At 37.9% G+C, this 23,229-nt stretch overlaps 1 protein-coding gene across 1 annotated transcript in view; it reads right to left on the reverse strand.

The window, feature by feature from the left end:
• The window catches only part of THSD7B (thrombospondin type 1 domain containing 7B), a 1,119,563-nt gene that overhangs the window by 401,607 nt on the left and 694,727 nt on the right, over window positions 1-23,229 (reverse strand). Inside the window, exons 11-12 of the mRNA XM_024764108.1 lie at window positions 2,269-2,460; window positions 413-647 (exon numbers count right to left, since the gene is read on the reverse strand). Of these exons, the coding sequence (XP_024619876.1) occupies window positions 413-647; window positions 2,269-2,460 (427 nt within the window). The remainder of the gene's footprint in view (window positions 1-412; window positions 648-2,268; window positions 2,461-23,229) is intronic.

Genomic DNA, 23,229 nt, shown 5'->3' on the forward strand with positions numbered 1-23,229 from the left:
CTATATGGATTTATTGCTCACTGCAGACAAGGTCCATGAGATCTAAAGAACAGTATAACACGGCCCCATATTTTCAAAGTGCATGACCTACCTTCTTGTGGACCTAGTCTTTATGTGATTGAAAAAGAGCCCAAAATATTGATATCAGCTCTAGAAAGTTTATTACTCAAGCAGATTCAATATTTGTGGGCATTATATTTACTGTTCTCCATTAATTAATGCATACATAACAAAAAAGTATCTACCTTTGGTTGAGGCACATTTTTTAGTCTTTAAGAGGCAAATAAAACAAAACAAAAATCTCTTACTCTAGCACAGACTGAGACATATTCAGTGCATGAAAAATGTTTCTGACTAAAAATACTCAACTATGCAATAGTCCTATGCACTTTCAATTAATTATCGATAATACCTTTTTGTCATCACTTGTCCCACATGACTCTTGACACAGAAGACCCTCCGCATCTGAATGCCCACACCACACGTAGCTTCTCCATTCCAGCCAATGGTTGCATTAAGGGCAGTTACCAATGTGTCTTCGGAACAGGGGCCCCAAGCTGATGTCTCCCAGTAGAGTTGCATACAGGAATGGTCATTGCACGAACGATATTCTTGGAGGGCCTGACTAGGGGGGCACGGTTTTCCACCTGCAAAAATCAAAATAAAAAAGAATACAGAGTTGTTGCTGTTATTACCATGTTGCTGTTGCTGTTGTTACTGCCATTCTTATTTTTTGTTGTTTTTACTGTTTTAATGGTCTAGAAAGACAGCATTTTGATACAATCTTCCAAAGGCCTGGGCCACCGCACCCCATTTCTGACGCTATGGTCATGGTTCTTTTATCCTGAGGACAATACATTCCACCCTTCTCTCCTCAATAACAGGCAACGGTATGCCAATTAGATTTTAAAAATCAATTAATTCTACTGCTCACCTCTGCATCATGCATCTCTGAGATAAACTCCAAAGAAATTTGCTTTTATTTTAATATGATTATGCCTACATAAATTAGTCAGTTAGATATAATAGCCCATGACCTTGAAGTGATATAAGATCAAACACAAATACTCACACACACACACATTACCTACATATGGTCTCTCTTTCCTAAGACAGTATTGTGTTTCTCAGAGAACCACTTTAAGACATCCATCCTCCCTCAAGCAGTGCATTTTACTGCAGTTTGAGAAATCCAGAAATCTCTCTTAAAGTTTGGCAGGAGAGAGCCCATCCTTAAACTCTGAAATAATATCTGACAATGTGTTATACACTGGCAGGGAGACCAGACAAATGTGCAGCCTTATATTCTTGGGTGAGTCAGACAATCAGATTTCATTACTATCTTTTCTTTCACAATTTTATATCCATGTCAAAACTGGTATTTATCTAAAGTATTGATTTTTTTCCTACTCTCCCACACCACAATGTTTTATTCAGTGGGCCAAATGCTCGGGAAGACTTGTGACCTTAGTTTTGTTATTCTTGTTATTTTTTTCCCCATTATATTGACTTTTATCTCCTTCCAGAAATATAACAGACAAGAGGGGGGGGGCCACTGCACTTTAAGAATATGAAAATTTTCATTCCTCTTGACCCTGGCCCCATTTCTTAGGACCACAGACAGAATCTTGTCTAAAAAGCAGTCCCTCAAAGCCAGGGGCCATATTGCTCTGCTGTCCCAGCTGAGCTGTCGGCAGAGGAAGCCAAGGGAGGGCCTGAAAGAAATGAAATGACGTATGTGTCCGGGGACAGAGACCATTGCTTTAAATGACAAGAACAGCTGCTCCTCTAATTTGTTCTGAAGTCACCCGTTTATATCCCCATAGCACATTTTAGCTTCTTGAAAGCCGTTTTCACAGCCTTCATCTTTTTCCCTCTCACCACATGCCAGACTGACAGAGCAGGAAATGAGGACATACAGATCAGGTAGTCTGCCAATGTTAGTGGCAGCTCCCAGTCAAGAAGCCATGTCTCTTGATTCCTAATTTAGAACTCGTTTTACCAGACATATTCCAATTATGTTCCCAACTGCATGAGCAGTCTGAAGCTGGATGTGTATCAACCAAGCCTTGTTTCCTTCCCTAAAAAGGTATAATGAAAACTGACACCCACCTGATTGCCATGGCCTGTACATAGTATGGGCTAAAACAAGTCATATACATATGGGAAGCCAGCATAGATAAACTAGAGGATTAGAGAGAAAAGGCATGCATGGAAAGCAAACTGTTCATTTGGATTTAGGGAACAGAAACCTTTCCTATTACTCACCTTCTCCAGCCAACGCCAGGATAGTCCTTGACCTGGTCTGTTTCCCATCGGAGTTTTTATTTGAACAAGACTGGGAGCAAGATGACCACTCTGTCCACTCGCTTACCACACAATCCATCCGGCAGGGAATTTCACACACCATCTCTTCAGGAGGAGGAGATGCTGGGCAGAGAGTCCCTGATACATCTTCTCCTGTAGTCAACCAGAGCAAGACAGATGTCGATTAATGTAAAATCGAGGCAAATCCCAGGAACATTTAGTTTCCTCTATTACTTCAGTTTAGCTTAGAAGACTTCACCTGGTGTCTTTAAACCAATAACGTGCAAAAACTGATTATTTTTTTCAGCCGTTCATAATATTTATTTCAAGAAAAACTGTCAGGAGATAATTTGGCATTTAGAAAGGTAGATACAGCATCAAAACTGTGATTTGTCATCCTTCCCAGGGACGAGTGAGCTTCCTTCAGGAACAATTTAGCCATGGATGGCTGGAGACAGACAGGATTGACATGCTATGGACACCATGTGTAACAGGTACATGTATTTCTGCAAAATGGGAGTCAGAGGAATCTTTTGGCCTGAAAACCACAATTTGTGTTGAGCAATCTATTCAGCAGCCCCTCGCAAATTATCGGTCTAATTTTTTATTGGGTGCTTTCACCTCCAAATATGTAACCTTAAGCGAGATTATCACACAGTGATACTTTTACTCTGTGCACAGTGGTAAATGTACACAATAGGAATGAATCTGTGGCTACAATTATATGATGTGTTGAGATAAAAGTTGAAAGCAAGTCCAAAATTTTCCCTAATCTATTCCCTCTTTGATGATGTGATGATTTAGTCCAACCAAAATACATACACACACACACACACACACACACACGTATATATGATAATGGGGGATGGAGTTTTACAATTATCAATCACAGACAAGACTAAGGGGATCATTTCTAAGTTGCTTTTCCATATCTCAAATGATTACAATGAATTTTTTCTACGCTCTCTTTTAGGTTACTTATTCACCATTTTTAGAATTCAAATATTCTTCTTTATAGATAACAATTCAACTCTTACTATGCCCCCCCCCATTTACAGTCACCTCTTAAATACAGAAGACATGAAGAATAGTAAAACCATTTATGGTTTGAAGGAACAACATGGAATGTGGAATGGCAACTCTAGGAGACAGGTAGTTTTGTCTTTGTGACTTATGCCCATGGAATTCTCCTGTCAATCTGTCTGACACAAAAAATAACTAATATTTATGCAGTATCTCCCTTGTGCCAGGCACTGTCCTTATAAGATGCTCTTACAGACAGGGTTGACCCATCTTCTTTTATAGATGAGAAGTCAGTGGCTCTGGAAGGAAAACTTGCTCAGGGTCACACAGGCCTGAGTTGGGAAGCAAATGAAAACTTTCTGACTCCAAAAATTCTGGTTTCCCCATTAGACATATTGTATCTAATTCCAAGAGAAGGATATTCCTTTTCAGAGGAAGTAAATAAAACAAGCTGACAGTGAGCAAGACTGCCTGGAGGAGAAGCTAGTGCCCTCCTAAGATCTGCGTTCATATTTGTAAATGAGGCCAGGCTCATTGCCCTTGAGGTACAAATAAAACTTTTCAAGCATATTATGAGAAGTAATGGAGATTCTAGTAGATAATCGAGCTGAAAGACCAGTTCCAATCACTCTCTTTTCAGTCTCAATCTATTTTCAGGTTGAGTCCACACTGTATAGTACACGCAAACATGCACACGGATGTGCATGGACGCACGCGTGTGTGCGCACACACGCACACACACACACACACACACACACACACACACACACACACCCAGTACAGCTTAGGGGGAGTGCTTTCCCAAGTACAGAAGTAGGCAGGTCAAACTAAACATACAAACTACATCTAATCAAAATTCAATTTCCACATCTGTGAATATTATGAGAATAATTTTTTATAGAAAAACACTTTAAAGCAGTGTCTTGCAAAGAACATTTTGATGAATAAGAGATATTTGAAGAGCTCTTACTTTAAACAGTGGGGGGGAAAGCTGAGACGTCCTAGATTAAAATAGTAAAACTGGTCTCACCACTGGAGAGTAGTGTGTGTTGAAAACGCCAATTGCCATGTAAACTTCCTTCGATGGAAATGGTATGTAGTATTTTTCAGGCTTATTTGACTAAAGGTCATCCTTTTTTAGGGAGCACCTCTCCCAGGAATGGTATTTTTACTAACAAGTTTTGAGAAAACCCTGCCTTCAAGAGTTACAAAATTATCAACTACTATTTGATGAGCATATACCATGTCCAAGTCATATAATGGGATAAATATATAAGTGAAGACACTACAATTTACCCCCCTAGAACTCATGATTAATAACAGAGATGAGCTATAAATACATAAAGATAAAACCTAGTCCAAAAGTAAATGTCAAGTTGCAAATGTGTGTTTTCAATAAAGAAGTGCTGTAGTGATTTAGGGAAGAGAAGGACCTCTGGGGAACCAGTCTGAGAACAGAAGGCTTTCAACAAGGAGAAAGAGACAGGGTGAGAATTGGTGGCTATCAGGGAGGGCATGCCAGTCAGTGCAACTGTCAACAAAGGTATAATGATGGGAAAATACAAGGTATGTGGAAGACAGTTAATCCTGAAGCTGCCTGAGGAGAAGAGGAAGCCCATGTTGGAAGAGTTGTTTGACATCAAATTCTGAATAACTTAGACTGACACACCAATTTTGTTCTATTTCCGCCTTCCTTCAATTCCCAAATGCTCAGGTTTCCCGTGACCTAAATTTAACTTCCTCCCCAGTCATCCATCATTCAGCACCCTTAGTATTCACTTCTGGTGCTGGGATGCTTTTTAAGACCTAAGCTTTCCCATAAACTGATATATCCATTTCCACAGTGCAGTGAAATGTCAATACTCCCACCAACACTTTGATAGCTTGTCGATATGGACTAATTTGGAAATGTGAGCAATCAGATAAGTTATTCTTTAGCAAAGCCAAGCTAATAGTCACGGGCAGGCTCTTCAATTCTTGTGTGAGCTATTTTAGAAGAAATCTTGCCAAAGAAAAGCTGCACGATGGGATCCTAGTCACAGGTGGCCTAGCCAGACACAGTTAAGTATCTGAAGGTGAAGCCCAGCACCACTTATCCTCTGGAGCATATCACTTAACTTCTTTGAGTCTCAGTTATCTCATCTGCAATAATGAAATAATAACACTTACTTTTCAAAGACAGTCTAAGGATTAGAAATCACTTATACAACAAACACAGCAGGGTGTCCGACAACAGAGGGAGGACTCAATATAGAGGAACCTTTAAAACCTTTTAAAAAATGTTGTTTGGGGCTTCCCTGGTGGCACAGTGGTTAAGAATCCGCCTGCCAATGCAGGGGACACGGGTTCGGGCCCTGGTCTGGGAAGATCCCACATGCCACGGAGCAACTAAGCCCGTGCGCCACAACTACTGAGCCTGCGCTCTAGAGCCTGCAAGCCACAACTACTGAGCCTGCGTGCTGCAACTACTGAAGCCTGCGTACCTAGAGCCCGTGCTCCACAACAAGAGAAGCCACTGCAATGAGAAGCCTGTGCACCGCAACGAAGAGCAGCCCCACTCGCCGTGACTAGAGAAAGCCCACGTGCAGCAATGAAGGCCCAACACAGAGAAAGAAAGGAAGGAAGGAAGGCAGGAAGCAAGGCAGGAAGGAAGGAAGGCAGGAAGGAAGGCAGGAAGGCAGGCAGGAAGGAAGGAAGGCAGGAAGCAAGGCAGGAAGGAAGGCAGGAAGGAAGGCAGGAAGGCAGGAAGGCAGGAAGGAAGGAAGGAAGGAAGGAAGGAAGGAAGGAAGGAAGGAAGGAAGGAAGGAAAGAAAGAAAAAAAAAGTTGTTTGCAAAGATGTACACCGCCAAAACCCAATGGCATTCTTGATCTAAAAAATCTAGATACTTATGCCATAACCATGGAAAGCACTTGCTTTACTGTGCATATATGGGTACAAATAACCACCAACAACTTCACAGACGAGTTCACATGATATATAAAGACTGCTTATGATTATCCAGATCACTTTATCTTTTTTTATCTTTATTTATCTATTTATCTATTTATTTATTTATCTATCTAAACCATTTAAGAGCCAAAAATAAAGCACTTGAGCCTGAATAACCTCATCTGCCCATCTACACTGGTTATAATGATCTTCCTATTGCACAGAGAGAACTCATTTCAAAAGAAGAGCATTTATGCTTTCTTGTTTTCATTTTCATGGATGGATCAATGAGACCAACTGAAATCTCAGGCAAGTGTGGAAAATAAAGCAGCATGTGGGACAGAAACTTAGTCATTAAAAGTGATTTTCACAAGCTCTTAAAATCTAATATTAAAAAAAATTGAGTATATTTAAGAGGGAAATTGAATTCATTTTTCAAGAAGACTCTAAAATTACTCCAGTTCTCGTCACACTCCCTGGGATCAATAATGACAAACTCCACATTCTCTCCTCATAGAGTAGACTTATTTAAACCAGTTGTGATTCTGAAAATATGGGATATGGGGCCGCTCCAACCTTGTCACTCACGATTTTTTAATAATTTAATTTGGTGAAATCCACATTACATAAAATTAAACATTTTATTTATTATTATTATTATTTTTTGGCCACGAGGCATACGGGATCTTAGTTCCCCGACCAGATATCGAACCCGTGCCCCCTGCAGTGGAAGTGCGGAGTCCTAACCACTGGACCATCAGGGAAGTCCAAAGTTAACCATTTTAGAGTAAACACTTCAGCAGCATTTAGGAAGTCACGATGTTTTGGCAACTACCACCTTTATCTAGTTTCAAAACGTTTCATTACTCCGAAGTAAAACCCTTTACCCATTAAGCAGTTTCTCCCCATTACTTCCTCCCTCAGAACCTGGCAGCCACCAACTACTGTTCTATCTCTACAGATTTATCTATTCTGAATAGTTTATGTCAGTGGAATCATATAAGTTGTGACTTTTTGCATCTGGGTTCTTTCACCTCGCATAATATTCTGGAGGCTCATGCAGGTTGTAGTATATATCACTACTTCGTTCCGTTTTATGATGGAATAATGTTCCGTTGTATATACATACCAAGATTTGTTTATCCATTCATCCAAGCTCATACTTGTTTGAGTCTCTGAGTTCAATTATTTTCAGTATATACCTAGGGATGGAATTCCAGGGTCACATTCATCACTCAGTTTTGTTTGTCTGTGATTCTGGAGACCTTGGAATAGATGACCAGACTGGGGCCTGGCCCTAGTTCATACTACTCTTCTCATGCTTGGCAATTCCTGGCTAAAGACAACAGTTCTTAGATGAGAGAAAGAAAGATTCTTTTCTTTTTTTTTAAAGTATAGTTTATTTACAATGTTGTGGAAGTTTCAGGTACAGCAAAGTGATTCAATTATTTTTATATATATATATTCTTTTCCAGATTCTTTTCCATTATAGGTTATTACAAGATATTGAATATAGCTCCCTGTGCTATACAGTAGGTCCTTGTTATCTATTTTATATACAGTAGTACGTATCTGTTAATACCAAACTCCTAATTTATCCCTCCCCCTGCCTTTTCCCTTTTGGTAACCATAAGTGTGTTTTCTATGTCTGTGAGCCTATTTCTGTTTTGTAAATAAGTTCATTCATATAATTTTCTTATAGATTCCAAATATAACTGATCTCATATGACATCTGTCTTTCTCTGTCTGACTTACTTCACTTAGTAGGATAATCTCTAGGTCCACCTGAGAGAAACCTTCTTGAACATATGAATAAACTCAAGATTCCCTAAAAAATGCTTCTTTTTCTGGTTCAAATGTATACGGTACTTAAAGTATATATAGCTCATGACAGACTCTCTTTGGCTACTGGTCAAGCAACCATGTAAATTTAACACTAATGTAGCTTTCAGATTTTGGGCTTTCCACATCAACTAATGTTTAAACCATACCTATGCTATATACTATATCCCGTGGCTTTCTTTGTTTTATAATCCTAAGGAACTAGAATTTAATATTATGAGCTACCATCTCTCTTTTGTAGTGATAGAACAAACAGCTATAATTCTTAGTTTTCTAACCTATACTGTAAGTGTCCAAAATTAGAAAAGTTGTAGACAAAATAGAAAGAGAAACCCAGATATCCACAAATCTACAGTCATATTTTTAAAGTAGACCAGCATTTTATCATTATACACGCTTCAAACTACCTTATCTTTCAAAAATAATGCAATTTGGGTACTTTGTCGATATTTCTCTTGTGTGTTATTACACTCTCTATGGAAAATAATGAAGCAGTTATCAGAAATACATGTCATAAAATTGTATGTCCTATTTAAATCTCAGAAAAGAATGCCAATAAACGTTGATTAAACACCTGCCGACAGCTGAGTAAGATGTCAACGGATGGCACATAGCAAATTTACTGGAATTCATATGCACTTAATTCCGTCTTTTAAATTTAAATATCTCCCTAAATGCAAGTAGCTTCTGGCCACTTCTGGACTGGGACCCTAATCAGCTAAGGAAATGTTTATATTTCAAACCAATAAAATATGAAAGAAAGCTAAGGGCTAAACAGAAGCCATGTGCAACTATGCAATGCCAGCAATTCAATTAATGTTTCTGCTTGCTGATTTTCCCATTTGAAGTGTATTTGTCTATCTAGTTTGCACATATAGGAAGGCAAATTTTAGAACTCTGACGTTAAGTATTATCATATTTATAATAACAGAAACAACAACTGCAATAACAAAATGGCATCAGCATGTGATGTTTGGGAAAGCACAGAGTGGGCTGTACTTTGAGCAAACCATATGGTCTACTGAATATCCGTATTGACATCATTAGTTAGGTACTATGGTCACACCTAAGGTACAGAGAGGTTAAAAATACTTGCTCAAGAGTCACATGGGGGCCTCCCTGGTGGCGCAGTGGTTGAGAATCTGCCTGCTAATGCAGGGGACACAGGTTCGAGCCCTGGTCCGGGAAGACCCCACATGCCGCGGAGCAACTGGGCCCGTGAGCCACAATTACTGAGCCTGCGCGTCTGGAGCCTGCGCTCCGCAACAAGAGAGGCCGCCATAGTGAGAGGCCCGCGCACCGCGATGAAGAGTGGCCCCCGCTTGCCGCAACTAGAGAAAGCCCTCGCACAGAAACGAAGACCCGACACAGCAAAAATAAATAAGTAAATAAACTCCTACCCCCAACATCTTCTTTAAAAAAAAAAAAAGCCCGATCACACTTGATGTCTCAACTATTCCTTTATAGAAATCTACCTGCTTTAGTTTTATTCTAAAAAATAAAAAAGAGTCACATGGCTTGTACGTGTCTGAGCTAGAACTAGAAAACATACCTGTTAGACATTACAAGCTATATTCTTAACTGTTTTGCTGTATTGCATCCTGGTTCATATCTCACATATGTCTTTCTCATTACATTACTTTTAGCTGATGCCAAACCACAAAGAAGGGATTCTATACAATTCATTGGCAGCTAGCCAGTAAAATTAGTATTGGAAAAAACAAGCCGAAAGGAGTGAGCAGTTCCTTGATTATTTAGGAACTGCATCATAAGATGAGGCAGAAGAGGGCAATACTTTTCAAAAATAGAAAAGATAAGCAGATGAAGAGAGTTCAGAATGGAGAGATGGAAGATTAAGATAGAATGCAAGACCAAATAGGAACAGGTATGGACATTCAGCAAAAACAGTACAATGTATGAGTAGATAAATGACACAAACACAAGCAAAAACTATAATAATGATGTAAGGATGCTCACAAAGTGAAAAATAACAAAACTCTAATAGTTGATAAAAGGAAAAAAAAGAGAGAACGTAAGTGCAAAGGCTAAAATAAACATAGTGGAAAATTCAAATGTTAAAAGGAAAAGACTTTAGGAAAGCAATAATAACAGCTAAAAATAAGAAAACAATATTTCCAAGGTTAAGATGTTTACAAAAGCCAGAAGTTAGCTGAAATTGCACCTAATGACAGATGAGTTGTTTGTTCAGAAGCCTAACTGACCAGCTATATGAAGTTCCTCAGCATACAAGAATATAATAGCAGCTCACACTTTGATCACTTAGAATGTACCCAGCATAATGTTACATTATACACCTATTTATTGACTCATTTAAACATCAACAGTAGTAAACAAAAAAGCATCAATAATAGTAAACATGTATATTGTACATAATAGATGTTAGTGATTAAGTGAACTACATGTATCAACTCATTTAGACGTCACAACGAAACTGTGAGGTAAGAATTACCATTATGTTCATTATCTAGATGAGAATATTGAGTCTTAGATAAATTAAAATTACCTGCCCAAAGCCAAACACAAGTAAAATGCTGGAGCTTGGATTTGGACCTGGGCAACGTGGCTCTAGAGTCCATTTCTTAAATACAATGCTTTATTGACATGCACTGCTTCTACTCACCGTCAGGACAATATATGTACCCGGCTACACAAAACCCGATCTAGCGGAGAATCAGTCAAGTGTAAAGCATCCCAATACCTTTGGCTCATGAATCCTGTGTGTTACTCCGGGTGAGAGAAGATGCAAAACGGCAGAAACAGTATATGATTTAGGAGCAAACTACAATTGCTCAAAAAAAAAAAAATCCAGGTAAAATCTAATAAAATGTCTCAGTGGGGAAATGTCACATTTTCTTGGTCTCAGTCACACATTCCAGGGGGAAGTAACCACTATTTTATGTGTGTGGGAAAGGTCTGAAAATTACGCACTTAGGTTTACAAAAAAATAACTACGTAGTTCTGTTTTTGACACCTACCAAAATGGGACCTTGAAAAAACAATTCTTTTTTTCTAACAATGACATCAATTTGCTCACAAGCCCTAATTTCCGGTTGGTAGCCAGGGCCAGATGGGAGTTGGGGAAGGAGGTGGGGAACAGAAATATAGCCATTTAAAGTAACTTAACACCTCATGATCAAACAATCTTTTCAAAGTTAACTCAGTCTCAGTTTCTCAACGTTTCTTCCTCTCCTTTCCTCCCTTCTCTTTGGGTAGCAGCGGAGCGTAAGAGGAATGTCTGTTTCAAAGTTGCACATTCTCCTTTGAATTCAGCTGGTTCCCTACTGAGCTATTTCCATCGACTTGGTCTTTGCGTCTCATTACCTAGTCTCTGAAGGTGCATCCGCATCCTCTGGTAATTTCCAGGGTCCCTGTCACAGCTTCTGATTTTCTAATCCACACGCTTTATACTCACCTAGACCTGACTCCGAGCTAGTCCCAGTTTCCTGGGGCGGTCAACACCTCCACTTCCCACAGTGGGGCATGATTTCAGGATCACCCCCATGTTATAAATAAGCTGGGGCCCTGTGCTCAGAGGCTCTTCCTACAGTCTCAAACCTGGGAATGAGGCACCGGCCCCTCTGCTTTTGCTTTCCCTTTAACCTATCTGAAATGTCCATAGTTTTCATTTCCTCAGCCCAACGTTTCATGTGCAGAATGAGATGGGGCCAAGGACCCTCATGTCCATGTACCTCTTCTCAGCATCCTCCCTACATTCCTCCTTTCTGATCCAGAAAACTGGCCAATGCAGGATTCTGGCTTACGCTAAATCTGTATTCTGAATCTTCTGGCCTCTCATCTTGATATCTGGAGGGAGCTCTTTGGAATTTACAAAACACTTGTCTTTCATATGCCTGGCTCTTGCATGCAAAAGCCTGTTTTTCAGGATTACTGTCTCCGAAAAGAGCTTCAAGATTTCATTCTTGGGCACTAACTTGTTCTGTCTGTTCGCATTTGAGATATAATAATCCTACTTTTTTGGACACAGTAGGTAGCTCAGAAGTTTGGTGAGGTTGCACCGGGGTGGGGTGGTGATAGGGTGGGGAGGTCCTGTCCGAGAAGGCACAGAAGCAGACACCAAAAGAAAAGCACGCTGATATATCTCAGAACAAAATTTGAGGACACCTGCTTAGTGTGGAAACCCTGCTTCTCATGAGAATTTTATAGAGAGACTCTGTATAATTTTTTAAAAGATGAATGCAGAATGACAATAATGGAATAAGTGCCCTTAGTAATGCAAGACATGTTTCTTCAAAAGGGAAAATCTTGGAGTAAATAAACAGTGCATTATAAAGGGCAGAATATTTGATGAGGAGTTGTGACATCTGGATTTCAGTTCTGCCTTGAATACTTACCAAAATGTGACCCTAGAAAATGGTTAAGCATTTTTAGCCTTCAGATGCCTTGTGTAAGTAGGAGGTGGGGGACTGCTATCATCCTTGACTGTATTATCAGGTCTGATGATAGATCAAAGAGGCTAATGTAAAATAATACTTTGGAAATTGCAAAGCACCATGGATATATAATGTAGTTTAATTACTGGTGAAAATTGGGCTAAAGGACATTCCAAGTAGGAAAATGATTGGAGTCAAAGATACTATCCTTCTTCTCCATCCCAATTTTGTCTTAGCTAAAGAAATAAGAGGAACTGAAATGATTATAAAGGCAGAAATAATATTACTCATGTCATCTACCTACTTGTCTAGCTATATATATAGCTATTAAGAAAAAGGATTTGGACCAGCTTGAATATGTGGTATACCTTTAGAAAGCACTGCAAGTTGTCTAAAAGTTTTCAAATGTTTGAAAATCAATATTTTTAAGTTAAACTGGGGAAGTCAACAGAGTAAACTGACATATCAGTAAAGCATGATCATTTCTCTCTGTAATTAACCTACAGGAACATAAGTTTAATGCCTATAAGTGGGAAATATATTATGATTTATTTAACTACCTCACTTTAATTGCACAATTAAGATGTTTTCAATTTCTCTGTGATAATACTGCAAAGAACATTCTTCACTGGCTTATGCTAAATCTGTATTCTGCTTTCCTAAGAAAGCTAAATCTGTATTCTGCTTTCCTAAGAATAAATTTCTAGAAATGGAAAAACAAAGTCCAGGAATGTGAACTTCATTAATGTCCATGCATGAAAAATACTGCCAGTTTGCTTTCTTTCCATTATTTATCATCACCCTTCATTTTTAAATTTACATACAATAAAATTCACTCTTTGTGCTATACAGTGCTATGGGTTTTGATAAAATGCATAGAACCTTCCATCCACTACCAAAACCAAGAGACAAAACAACTCTATCACCACAAAAACTTCCTTGTGATGCCCCTTTGGTGTCAACCCCTGCCCCGATCTTAATGCCCAGGAAACGCTGATCTGTTCTCTGTCCCTATAGTTTTGCTTTTGTCCCCCAGAACGTCATAAAAATGGAATTACACAGCATGCAGCTTTTGTAGCAAAGTACATTTGAGATGGATGCATCCACATTGCTGCATGTATGAAGAATAATTCACTCTTCTTTGTTGCTAAGTAGTATTCCATTGCATGGAGAGAGCACGTTTTGTTTATCTATTCTGCTGAAGGACATCTGGGTTGTTTCCACAGTTTGGTGATTATGAATAAAGCTGATATACAGGGTCTTGTGTAAATACAAATTTCCATTTCTTTGGGGTAAATGGTTAGGAGGATAACTGTCGGGTCATATGTAAGTGTAGATTTTTTTTTTTTTTCCGGTACACGGGCCCCTCACTGCTGTGGTCTCTCCCGTTGCGGAGCACAGGCTCCGGACACGCAGGCTCAGCGGCCATGGCTCACGGGCCCAGCCGCTCCGCGGCATGTGGGATCTTCCCGGACCGGGCCACGAACCCGTGTCCCCTGCATCGGCAGGCGGACTCTCAACCACTGTGTCACCAGGGAAGCCCAAAGTGTAGATTTTATAAGACACTGTCAAACTGTTTTCCAAAGTGGCCATACCATTTTTCATTTGATCAACAATGTATGGACTTTCTGGTTGCTCTGTCTTCTTATCAGCACTTGACATGACAACTTCTTTGTTGCTTGTTTAATTTTCATCATTCTTACAGCAGTGTAGTGGTAATGCACCGTAAATTTGGTTTGCATTTTCCTCATCACTAATGATGTTGAACATCCTTTTATGTCCTTATATGCCATTTCTACATCTTCATTGGTGAAGTGTCTATTCAAATCTTTGACTCATTTTTTAAATTGGATTGGGTTGCGGATTGAATGTTTGTATCACTCCAAAATTCATATATTGAAGCTCCAACCCCCGATGTGATGGTATTTGGAGGTAGGGCCTTTGGGAGGTGATTAGTTTTCGATGAGGTCATGAGAGTGGGACTCTCATTATGAGATTAGTGTCCTTATGAGAAAATGAAGAAAGGGCACACAGCGAGAAAGTGGCTGTCTACAAGCCAAGAAGCAGGCCCTCACCAGACATCAATCTGTCTGACATCAACCTTGATTTTGGACTTCAGGGACCGTTCAAAATAAATGTCAGTTTTTAAGTCACCCAGTCTATGGTATTTTGTTACAGAAGCCGGAGCTAAGACCGGTTGTTGGTTCTCATATTATTGTTTTGAGAGTTCTGTGTATATTCTGGATACAAGTTCTTCATCTGACTTGCGATATGCAATTATATGCTCACTGTCTGTGGTTCTTCTTTTCATTTCCTTAAGAGTATCTCTTGCAAAGCAAAGTTTTTCATTTTTAACTAAACTTTTAACTTAAGTCCCATTTGTCAACTTTTTCTTTATGGGCTGTGCTTTGATACCATATCCAGTTTGCTTTTAAAAAGACAAATTTTCAGGAAGGAACAGAAAGTGGATTGTCTGCTGCAAACAATGAGTTGAAACTTACATATTAGGACCTAAAATTTCATAATTTTGGATATAGTGACCTCTCTAACTGGTGTATCCTAGTATCTAATGCTAACGTAAGTTTTTCAAATATGGTGTGAGAGCCTAGTTTTTCCATGGAAATTATTTACTGATGTAACAGCTGAGAGTCCAGCATTATAACATACTGACAATATGTGTGATGCAATGATAATTAGCTTCTGAGTAAAACCCTCATGTAGTATCCAAGCAGTATAATGTACAATCTATGAAGATGGGACTTTGTCTTTTATAAAACTGCATCAAACATCTGGCACAATGTCTGGTACGTAGTAGATCTCAACAAATTTTGGCTGAAGGAATGAATGAGAAGGGAAAGATATTTAGTCTATTTAAGATATGAGCTGTAGCTTATGCTTTTGTAGTATGCATCCCAACCCCAGTGGAGTATGCACTGAGGTACCTGTGATGAATTCATATGGGGATGTCAGGCACTAACTGGGAAATAGGTCAGACTTCTAACCCCAACATTAACTGAGAGATAGTACAGCATAAAGGATTCTGGAGTCAGACTGCCTGGGTTCCAATCCTACCTCTGACACTTATTTCCTAATACTTAACTGCTCTGCGTCTCAGCGTCCTCATCTGTACAATGGGGAGTTCTATTTCATAGGGGACCGTGCTGAAAAGAGTACCTTTTTCCCAGCACTCCTATTCTCCTAGGTTATTGTAAAGATACAATCAGTTGATATATGTAAAGTCCTAAGATGGGAGCCTGCAACCTAGTAGTTAATATTATAGTTATATAATTGTGGTAGTAAGGTACTGAAAGTTACAGACCATGGCGAACTATTTTCATCCCAACAATTTTTTAAGCTCAAGCCTCTGGGAAGCTTGTCTTTGAACAAAGCACAAGAAAATAAGCTTGCGTTTTTCTTGAGTTGGTACATCCTCTTCATTTCTGTCTAAATCGCATGCCTGCAACTGTGGGAACTATAATATTGCCAGTTCTTCCCTTCAGACTCTGCACCATTTGAGATCCAAGAAGAATATGTAGAGTTCACGAGCATCTTCTAAGGATTTTTGTACTGGGGAAGAATTCTACAAAAGCAGAACTTTTTAAAGCAGTCAGGGCTTCCCTGGTGGTGCAGTGGTTGAGAGTCCGCCTGCCGATGCAGGGGACACAGGTTCGTGCCCCGGTCCGGGAAGAGATTGTGTAATTCTCAGGGGACGACCATACTATTTCCTTTGAAAAGTGTTGTCGATGCCTTTTTTTCTATGCCTGATCCCCTGGCTATTAAACTGTTCCTATGCAATTTTGCAGAACATGGCAGGGGTCTAATGATTACTTTTTGTACCACGTTAAAGAAGTATAATAAAAACACCAAACCACAAATCTACATTGAAGGTTTGCAGTGTTGAACTAGTGGAGAATCATGCTTGAATATCGTTTTCTTATTGAAATGTTGCAAACTAATTAAGACTCTAAAATCATTCTTGGATACTACTTTTACAATTTGTTTCACGAACTTATTTCAGATACGGGACTACAGTGCCACAGACCAGAGAACACATAAACTGATTCTCAGAATATGTTTCATCATCCGGCAGAATTTGAGACCAAAACAGAAAACAAATAGCTTTTAAAAACTTAGTTTGGTCTTTTAGAAACCAGACAGATGAAAAAACTAAAATCTCCAAATGAAAATTAGGTAGGCAATAATTAGAAAAACAGGATGGTGAAAGAATGAACACTGAAGGTTTATTATTCTTATTCAAGTCAAGCTGATGTCAGGTGGATATCTGTATGTATAATAAGCAAAAATGTTTTCACCTAGATGAATTATGTGGTTGGTACGAGGTCCAGGAATATAACGATTTCCACTATAATAATTTTTACCTACTATACCTCACTAGTATTTCTTAAGACTGATATTGATATCTTCCAGCAATTGAATGAATTCTAAAGTAGAATAAACCCTATCTCTATTTGTCTATCTTCCCCAAACTGATCCACAATTATAATAATCATTCAATTGGCACTGCCGTTTTTTCCAGCCAATCTCAAGAAGCCCCAAAAAATCAATAAATAAACTTAAGTAAAGTTTAACAGATTAAAATAAAATGTATGCTGAGAGACTTCAAAATACAAGGTTCAAAGTCGAGCAAATATTTCAAACCTCACTTTATACCATTGCCAAATTTGCCTCGATACTTCATCAGAGTAATTGTTACATTTGATTCAAGCTGTGCGCTCAGAGTAATAAAAGATGAATACAGACACTTGAAATCTGTGTACTCCTTTTTCTTCTGCACTGAGCCCAAGAAGAAATACGTTCTTATTTCATGAAATAAATATTATTTTATTGGATGTCTGCTTCCCTTAAGAGGTCAAATCCTTAATTACATCATTAATAATTATGTAGACATTTACTGCCTGCAAGGCATGGTTTCTTTGGAAGCAAGTTAAGAACACTAGATATTTCAGATCATTTATCTTATTCTAACTGGCCCACTGGTTAGAAGAATAATTTTCTAATCCTTCCAGGCAGTTAACATAGCACTTACTAGGTTATTTGTAAATAGGCACTTTTTCCTGAGACGTAATAAATGGAAAGAAATGTCTGCTTAATAAATTTAAGGTTGCATAATGTCTTAAGTCTTTAGCCCATTACATTGATTGCTTGGCCTGAGAAAACGATGTGCCTTCTGTATTTCTGAATGCCCAGTGCCTAGAACAGTACATCGTTCATAATAAATATTCAATAAATACTCATTGAACTAAAGTGTAATTGAGCTGAACAGATGTTTTATTAGAGTCTGAGACATTTCTGGCACCCATAGGGGTAGCACAAATTGAGGACATTTTTAAATGCCTAGGAATGTACCAACACAAATGTATCTGATCAAGATCCTTCTGCTATGAGTAAAAACATTGATTTAGAAGCAGAAAGGCCTGGGTTTGAATTCTAGCCTGTCCTTAATAGTTGGGCGTCACTGGGTAAGTTATTTCAATTCTCTATATTGGCTATATTGGCTTCCTTATCTAAACACACGAATAACGATTCCTACCAATACATCACAGAGTTACGTGATCATTAAATGAGTTACGATTAAAGTAACAGGTGCACAATAAGTGTTCAGTATGTCTTGGTGGTGACGGTGATGATCGTGACAATGACAACGATGATGACATATGTCTACAAACCTTTATTAATGCCTTTAGATTTTGCGTAAATTCACTGTAGATACAAGCGGATGTGTGAAAGACTATTCTAGCACAGGAGAGGAGTTAGGAAGGATGTAGAAAATAATGAACACACCAAAAGGCATTTATGCAAAGATATGCAAGGCACCACCTGATCTGTCAGTTTGCTTGCTTAGGCAGTGGGTTTACCTATCCATGGCTTTTATTTTGCTTGGGGTAATATTCCATTAGCATACATTTCCTTAGGGGGAGATGCTGAGAAACAATGCTGACTGGCAAGAGGAACGTGTCAAAAGGAAAAGTTTGCAACAGGGGTTGCCTTTAGGTAATCAAAAATAACTGAAAGTGCCAAGGGGGAAGATAGCAGAATATTCAAAAAAGAGTCAAATTCCCATTATAGTTACCTCTCAGAAGATACAGGAGCAAACTTGCTCCGAGGCAATCAGGGGAGGTAAATCAGTGCTACTGAGCAGCCTTGAAACAGGAACACTGGCATTGGCCGCCTGAGCATCTGATGCGTTACTCTGCTTTACAGACCTGGCGTCCTGTGATTTTCCAATCTAGTTTGCACAGATCAGCCAAAGCTCGGGAAACCCCATTTTTTCTTTCCCGGTGAAATTTCACCAACTGTGACCGCTTAATCACCAGTCTGTTTCATACAGCAAGCGAAAGCCTGGCTGACTTACGAGATCTGCACTAGGCCTATCAAACCCATCCTTGGACATCTGGGTACCACGGGGCACTTGTGTTCAACTCAGAAGTTATTGTACATTGTTTACCATCAGGCTTGACAGAGGTTCCAGTAATGTCATACAGATGAAATTTCAGCAACACAGAAAGGGAAATCTATTCTGTTTCCCTCATTAATTGCTTTACCTGAAATCTCAAGTCGGTAGGGAATAATTTGGACCCACTCTTCCAAACTGAGATGTGTAAATGGAAGAGGAATATGTGTGATAATTTGCCTCAAAATACAAAACCTCCAAAGTTAGAGAAAGAAATATTGTTTCTCTAACTTAGAAAATGCTCTTCAATTCTCTTCATTATTCAGTTATAATGGAAGAGGATATCCTGACAACTGATTTGGGCAGAAGCTGTTATGTGTGCAAAGGAAGAAGTATATAAACGGAGAAAAATATAAAACTTTCAGTGTTAATCTATATTTTAATACCCAAGCATATCTTGACAAACTTTCAAATACAGAACGCATGAAATCCATAAAATATATATGAGCATGATTGCATTACTGTTTCTAATTTATTTTCCCCCTCAACAAAATTCTGCCTTTGAATTCTTATTTATTATGCCTTTTATTCAACTGAGTACCCAGGCAAAAAATACAATAAAGCTTTGCTAATTTCATAAAATACTGAAACTGCAAATAGAATTCCACTATCTTTATGTACTCTTGGTCCTATCTCACAGCTTAATCTAAAAACCTAGTTAAGGAAGGCATGATTTCTTAGACCCTTATCCTGATAAATAATTACTTTCAGCACCTCAGAGAAGAAATTTTCAGACAAAACTCAGAAATAACATTTCCACTCATTCAAAAGAAGTCAAAGAGCTAATTCACAAAGATCAAGAGATTAAAGAAGACAACAAATGTGGCCAATGTCTTGACACAATCCTTCCAAAGCAAGTACGTCTCCTACCCTCTTGCAAGGTCTAGGAGTGAATCAAAATCTTGCGAGAAAGTTAAAACTACTTCTAGGAGGTCATCTTTATTAGGTCAACATTTTAAAACGTACTGTACTGTCCTAATTTCCTAATCTATATATCTCCTTCTGCTGAAGGCATATGGCGCTCTCCAGGCCACCATTGTCCTCCGTACATTACAGAAAACAAACGCTTTACTCCAAACGACTCCTCTCTCTCTAAGGACTTTGACTATCGGTTTTAAGAATTTGTATAACCTGCCTCGGAATCTGCGGTGCCTGTAGAAGAAGTTGAGAGCAGTCTCTGTTAAAATGCTTATATCTCTCTTTACCTTCTACCAAAGGCATGACTTTTAAAACTCGAATATTCATTATAAACCATGCTAGAGATTCGTATTAGAGTTCATTCTTATTTTAATAGGTCCATTTCCATTTGTTCCCTAGTCCTTAATGTCAGCAACCTTATATGCTAAACACAGGAAAGACAGTAAACAGAGGGAAAATCCAGATAAAAAGTATATAAATAGACATAGTAACACTGTTAAATGTTTCTTATTTCCCAAAAATGGCTTATATGGGAAAAGCACGCATACTACCATTAATACATAAAGTCTATGGGATAGGTTATCATCTAGAATCAGAGCTTTCAACTTACTAGTTTATTTCTTTCTCTCCCACTTGAAACATACTGGCATGTAAATTCTCATAATAAAGTTCAACATTATTACCATTATTTTTATTCTTATTCTTACATGAGACTCTGAATTTTACTACAAAGGAAACATTTTTAAAAGTCTTCTAGTTTTCATTGTTAGATTATTGTCAGTATTCTTTCCTCTTTCTCTATTACGTTAACTTGATTCTCCATATATTCTAGGAAGTAAAATATAGTCATCCTATTAAAAACAAAGGTTTATGTCATAATCTAAAGGGCATGTGTATTATAATATATAATATGCAGGTGTTTCCTTACGTGTATATCTGACACATCCACATTTACGTCAATCATAATAACTGCGTACAACGAGAATAACTTTTTTTTAAAGCTATGTTTGTATATCATTTGTTTAATTGAGACACTATACTTTGATGGCAAAGAAGAAATTTTCAGACAAAACTCAGAAATAACATTTCCACTCATTCAAAAGAAGTCAAAGAGCTAATTCACAAAGATCAAGAGATTAAAGAAGACAACAAATGTGGCCAATGTCTTGACACAATCCTTCCAAAGCAAGTACGTCTCCTACCCTCTTGCAAGGTCTAGGACTGAATCAAAATCTTGCGAGAAAGTTAAAACTACTTCTAGGAGGTCATCTTTATTAGGTCAACATTTTAAAACGTACTGTACTGTCCTAATTTCCTAATCTATATATCTCCTTCTGCTGAAGGCATATGGCGCTCTCCAGGCCACCATTCTCCTCCGTACATTACAGAAAACAAACGCTTTACTCCAAACGACTCCTCTCTCTCTAAGGACTTTGACTATCGGTTTTAAGAATTTGTATAACCTGCCTCGGAATCTGCGGTGCCTGTAGAAGAAGTTGAGAGCAGTCTCTGTTAAAATGCTTATATCTCTCTTTACCTTCTACCAAAGGCATGACTTTTAAAACTCGAATATTCATTATAAACCATGCTAGAGATTCGTATCAGAGTTCACATTCTTATTTTAATAGGTCCATTTCCATTTGTTCCCTAGTCCTTAATGTCAGCAACCTTATATGCTAAACACAGGAAAGACAGTAAACAGAGGGAAAATCCAGATAAAAAGTATATAAATAGACATAGTAACACTGTTAAGTGTTTCTTATTTCCCAAAAATGGCTTATATGGGAAAAGCACGCATACTACCATTAATACATAAAGTCTATGGGATAGGTTATCATCTAGAATCAGAGCTTTCAACTTACTAGTTTATTTCTTTCTCTCCCACTTGAAACATACTGGCATGTAAATTCTCATAATAAAGTTCAACATTATTACCATTATTTTTATTCTTATTCTTACATGAGACTCTGAATTTTACTACAAAGGAAACATTTTTAAAAGTCTTCTAGTTTTCATTGTTAGATTATTGTCAGTATTCTTTCCTCTTTCTCTATTACGTTAACTTGATTCTCCATATATTCTAGGAAGTAAAATATAGTCATCCTATTAAAAACAAAGGTTTATGTCATAATCTAAAGGGCATGTGTATTATAATATATAATATGCAGGTGTTTCCTTACGTGTATATCTGACACATCCACATTTACGTCAATCATAATAACTGCATACAACGAGAATAACTTTTTTTTAAAGCTATGTTTGTATATCATTTGTTTAATTGAGACACTATACTTTGATGGCAAGTGTGAGCAAATAAAACTGGCTGAGGTCTTTGGTTTAACTTTGGTCTTTAACTTTTCCTTCTTTATTTGAAAAGAAGATGAGACTTTTGTCCATACTTTTAGAGGTTAAAAAGGCAATCTTATTTAATTTTAAACAGCGCAGAATTTAATTTTATACACATTAAAACATAAACAGAACTTGAATTCATGACTTCGGCATATTAAAACTCCACCCTAATGCAATAAAAATTTTAATTGCATAAAATATAGAATTGCATTTTTGTGAGGTTAAAGGAATGCCTGGGATGAGCCTGAGTAGTTAGCTGGGTGTTCGTGGATCTGACTGTGATCCAGTCCCGCCTGCCACTTGTCATCACCTGGTGGCTGGTGGTTTAAATGAGAACGGGAACAATTCCAGGTCCTAAGACTGGCTGAGATTTCCAGGATCAAGATCAAGATTCCAAAATGAGTTTGTCAGTATGGGTTTTATCAGCTCAATTTGGCTAAGGAGAATACTGGGGATGAAGGGGGCAACTCTCTGCCTGTCCACTTGAATTTTGTTTCAGCATTAGTAGATAATGATATATGTTATGTATAATAATTAATAGTATGATATGGCATATATAATGGCAGATAATCACATAGATAATCAATAGATCATCTGTTACCATATATGCCATACCATGCTATTATATGTGATCATCTGCTATTATATATGCCATATCATACTATTAATTGCATTATGGTATAATTATATACTATATATAAGCTAATATTAATGTTATAACCTAAAAATATTGTATCACATATTACCTTTATATTATATAGATTAGACAAACAGTACCAACTAAGATCAAAGGTATTATATATTATATGTACCATATATTATATATTATACTCTATATATATTATAATTATATATATATAATTATCTGCTAATTTAGTAAAAAAATTTGAGTGGAGAGAGTTGGTGTTATGCAATACCAGATATACTGAAGATGTGTCAGATATATACAGTGTATCTGATAACTGGTATCTATTTA

The sequence above is a fragment of the Neophocaena asiaeorientalis genome, unplaced genomic scaffold (genome assembly GCF_003031525.2).
Source record: "Neophocaena asiaeorientalis asiaeorientalis breed wild unplaced genomic scaffold, Neophocaena_asiaeorientalis_V1.1 scaffold102, whole genome shotgun sequence".
NCBI classification, from domain to species: Eukaryota; Metazoa; Chordata; class Mammalia; order Artiodactyla; family Phocoenidae; genus Neophocaena; species Neophocaena asiaeorientalis.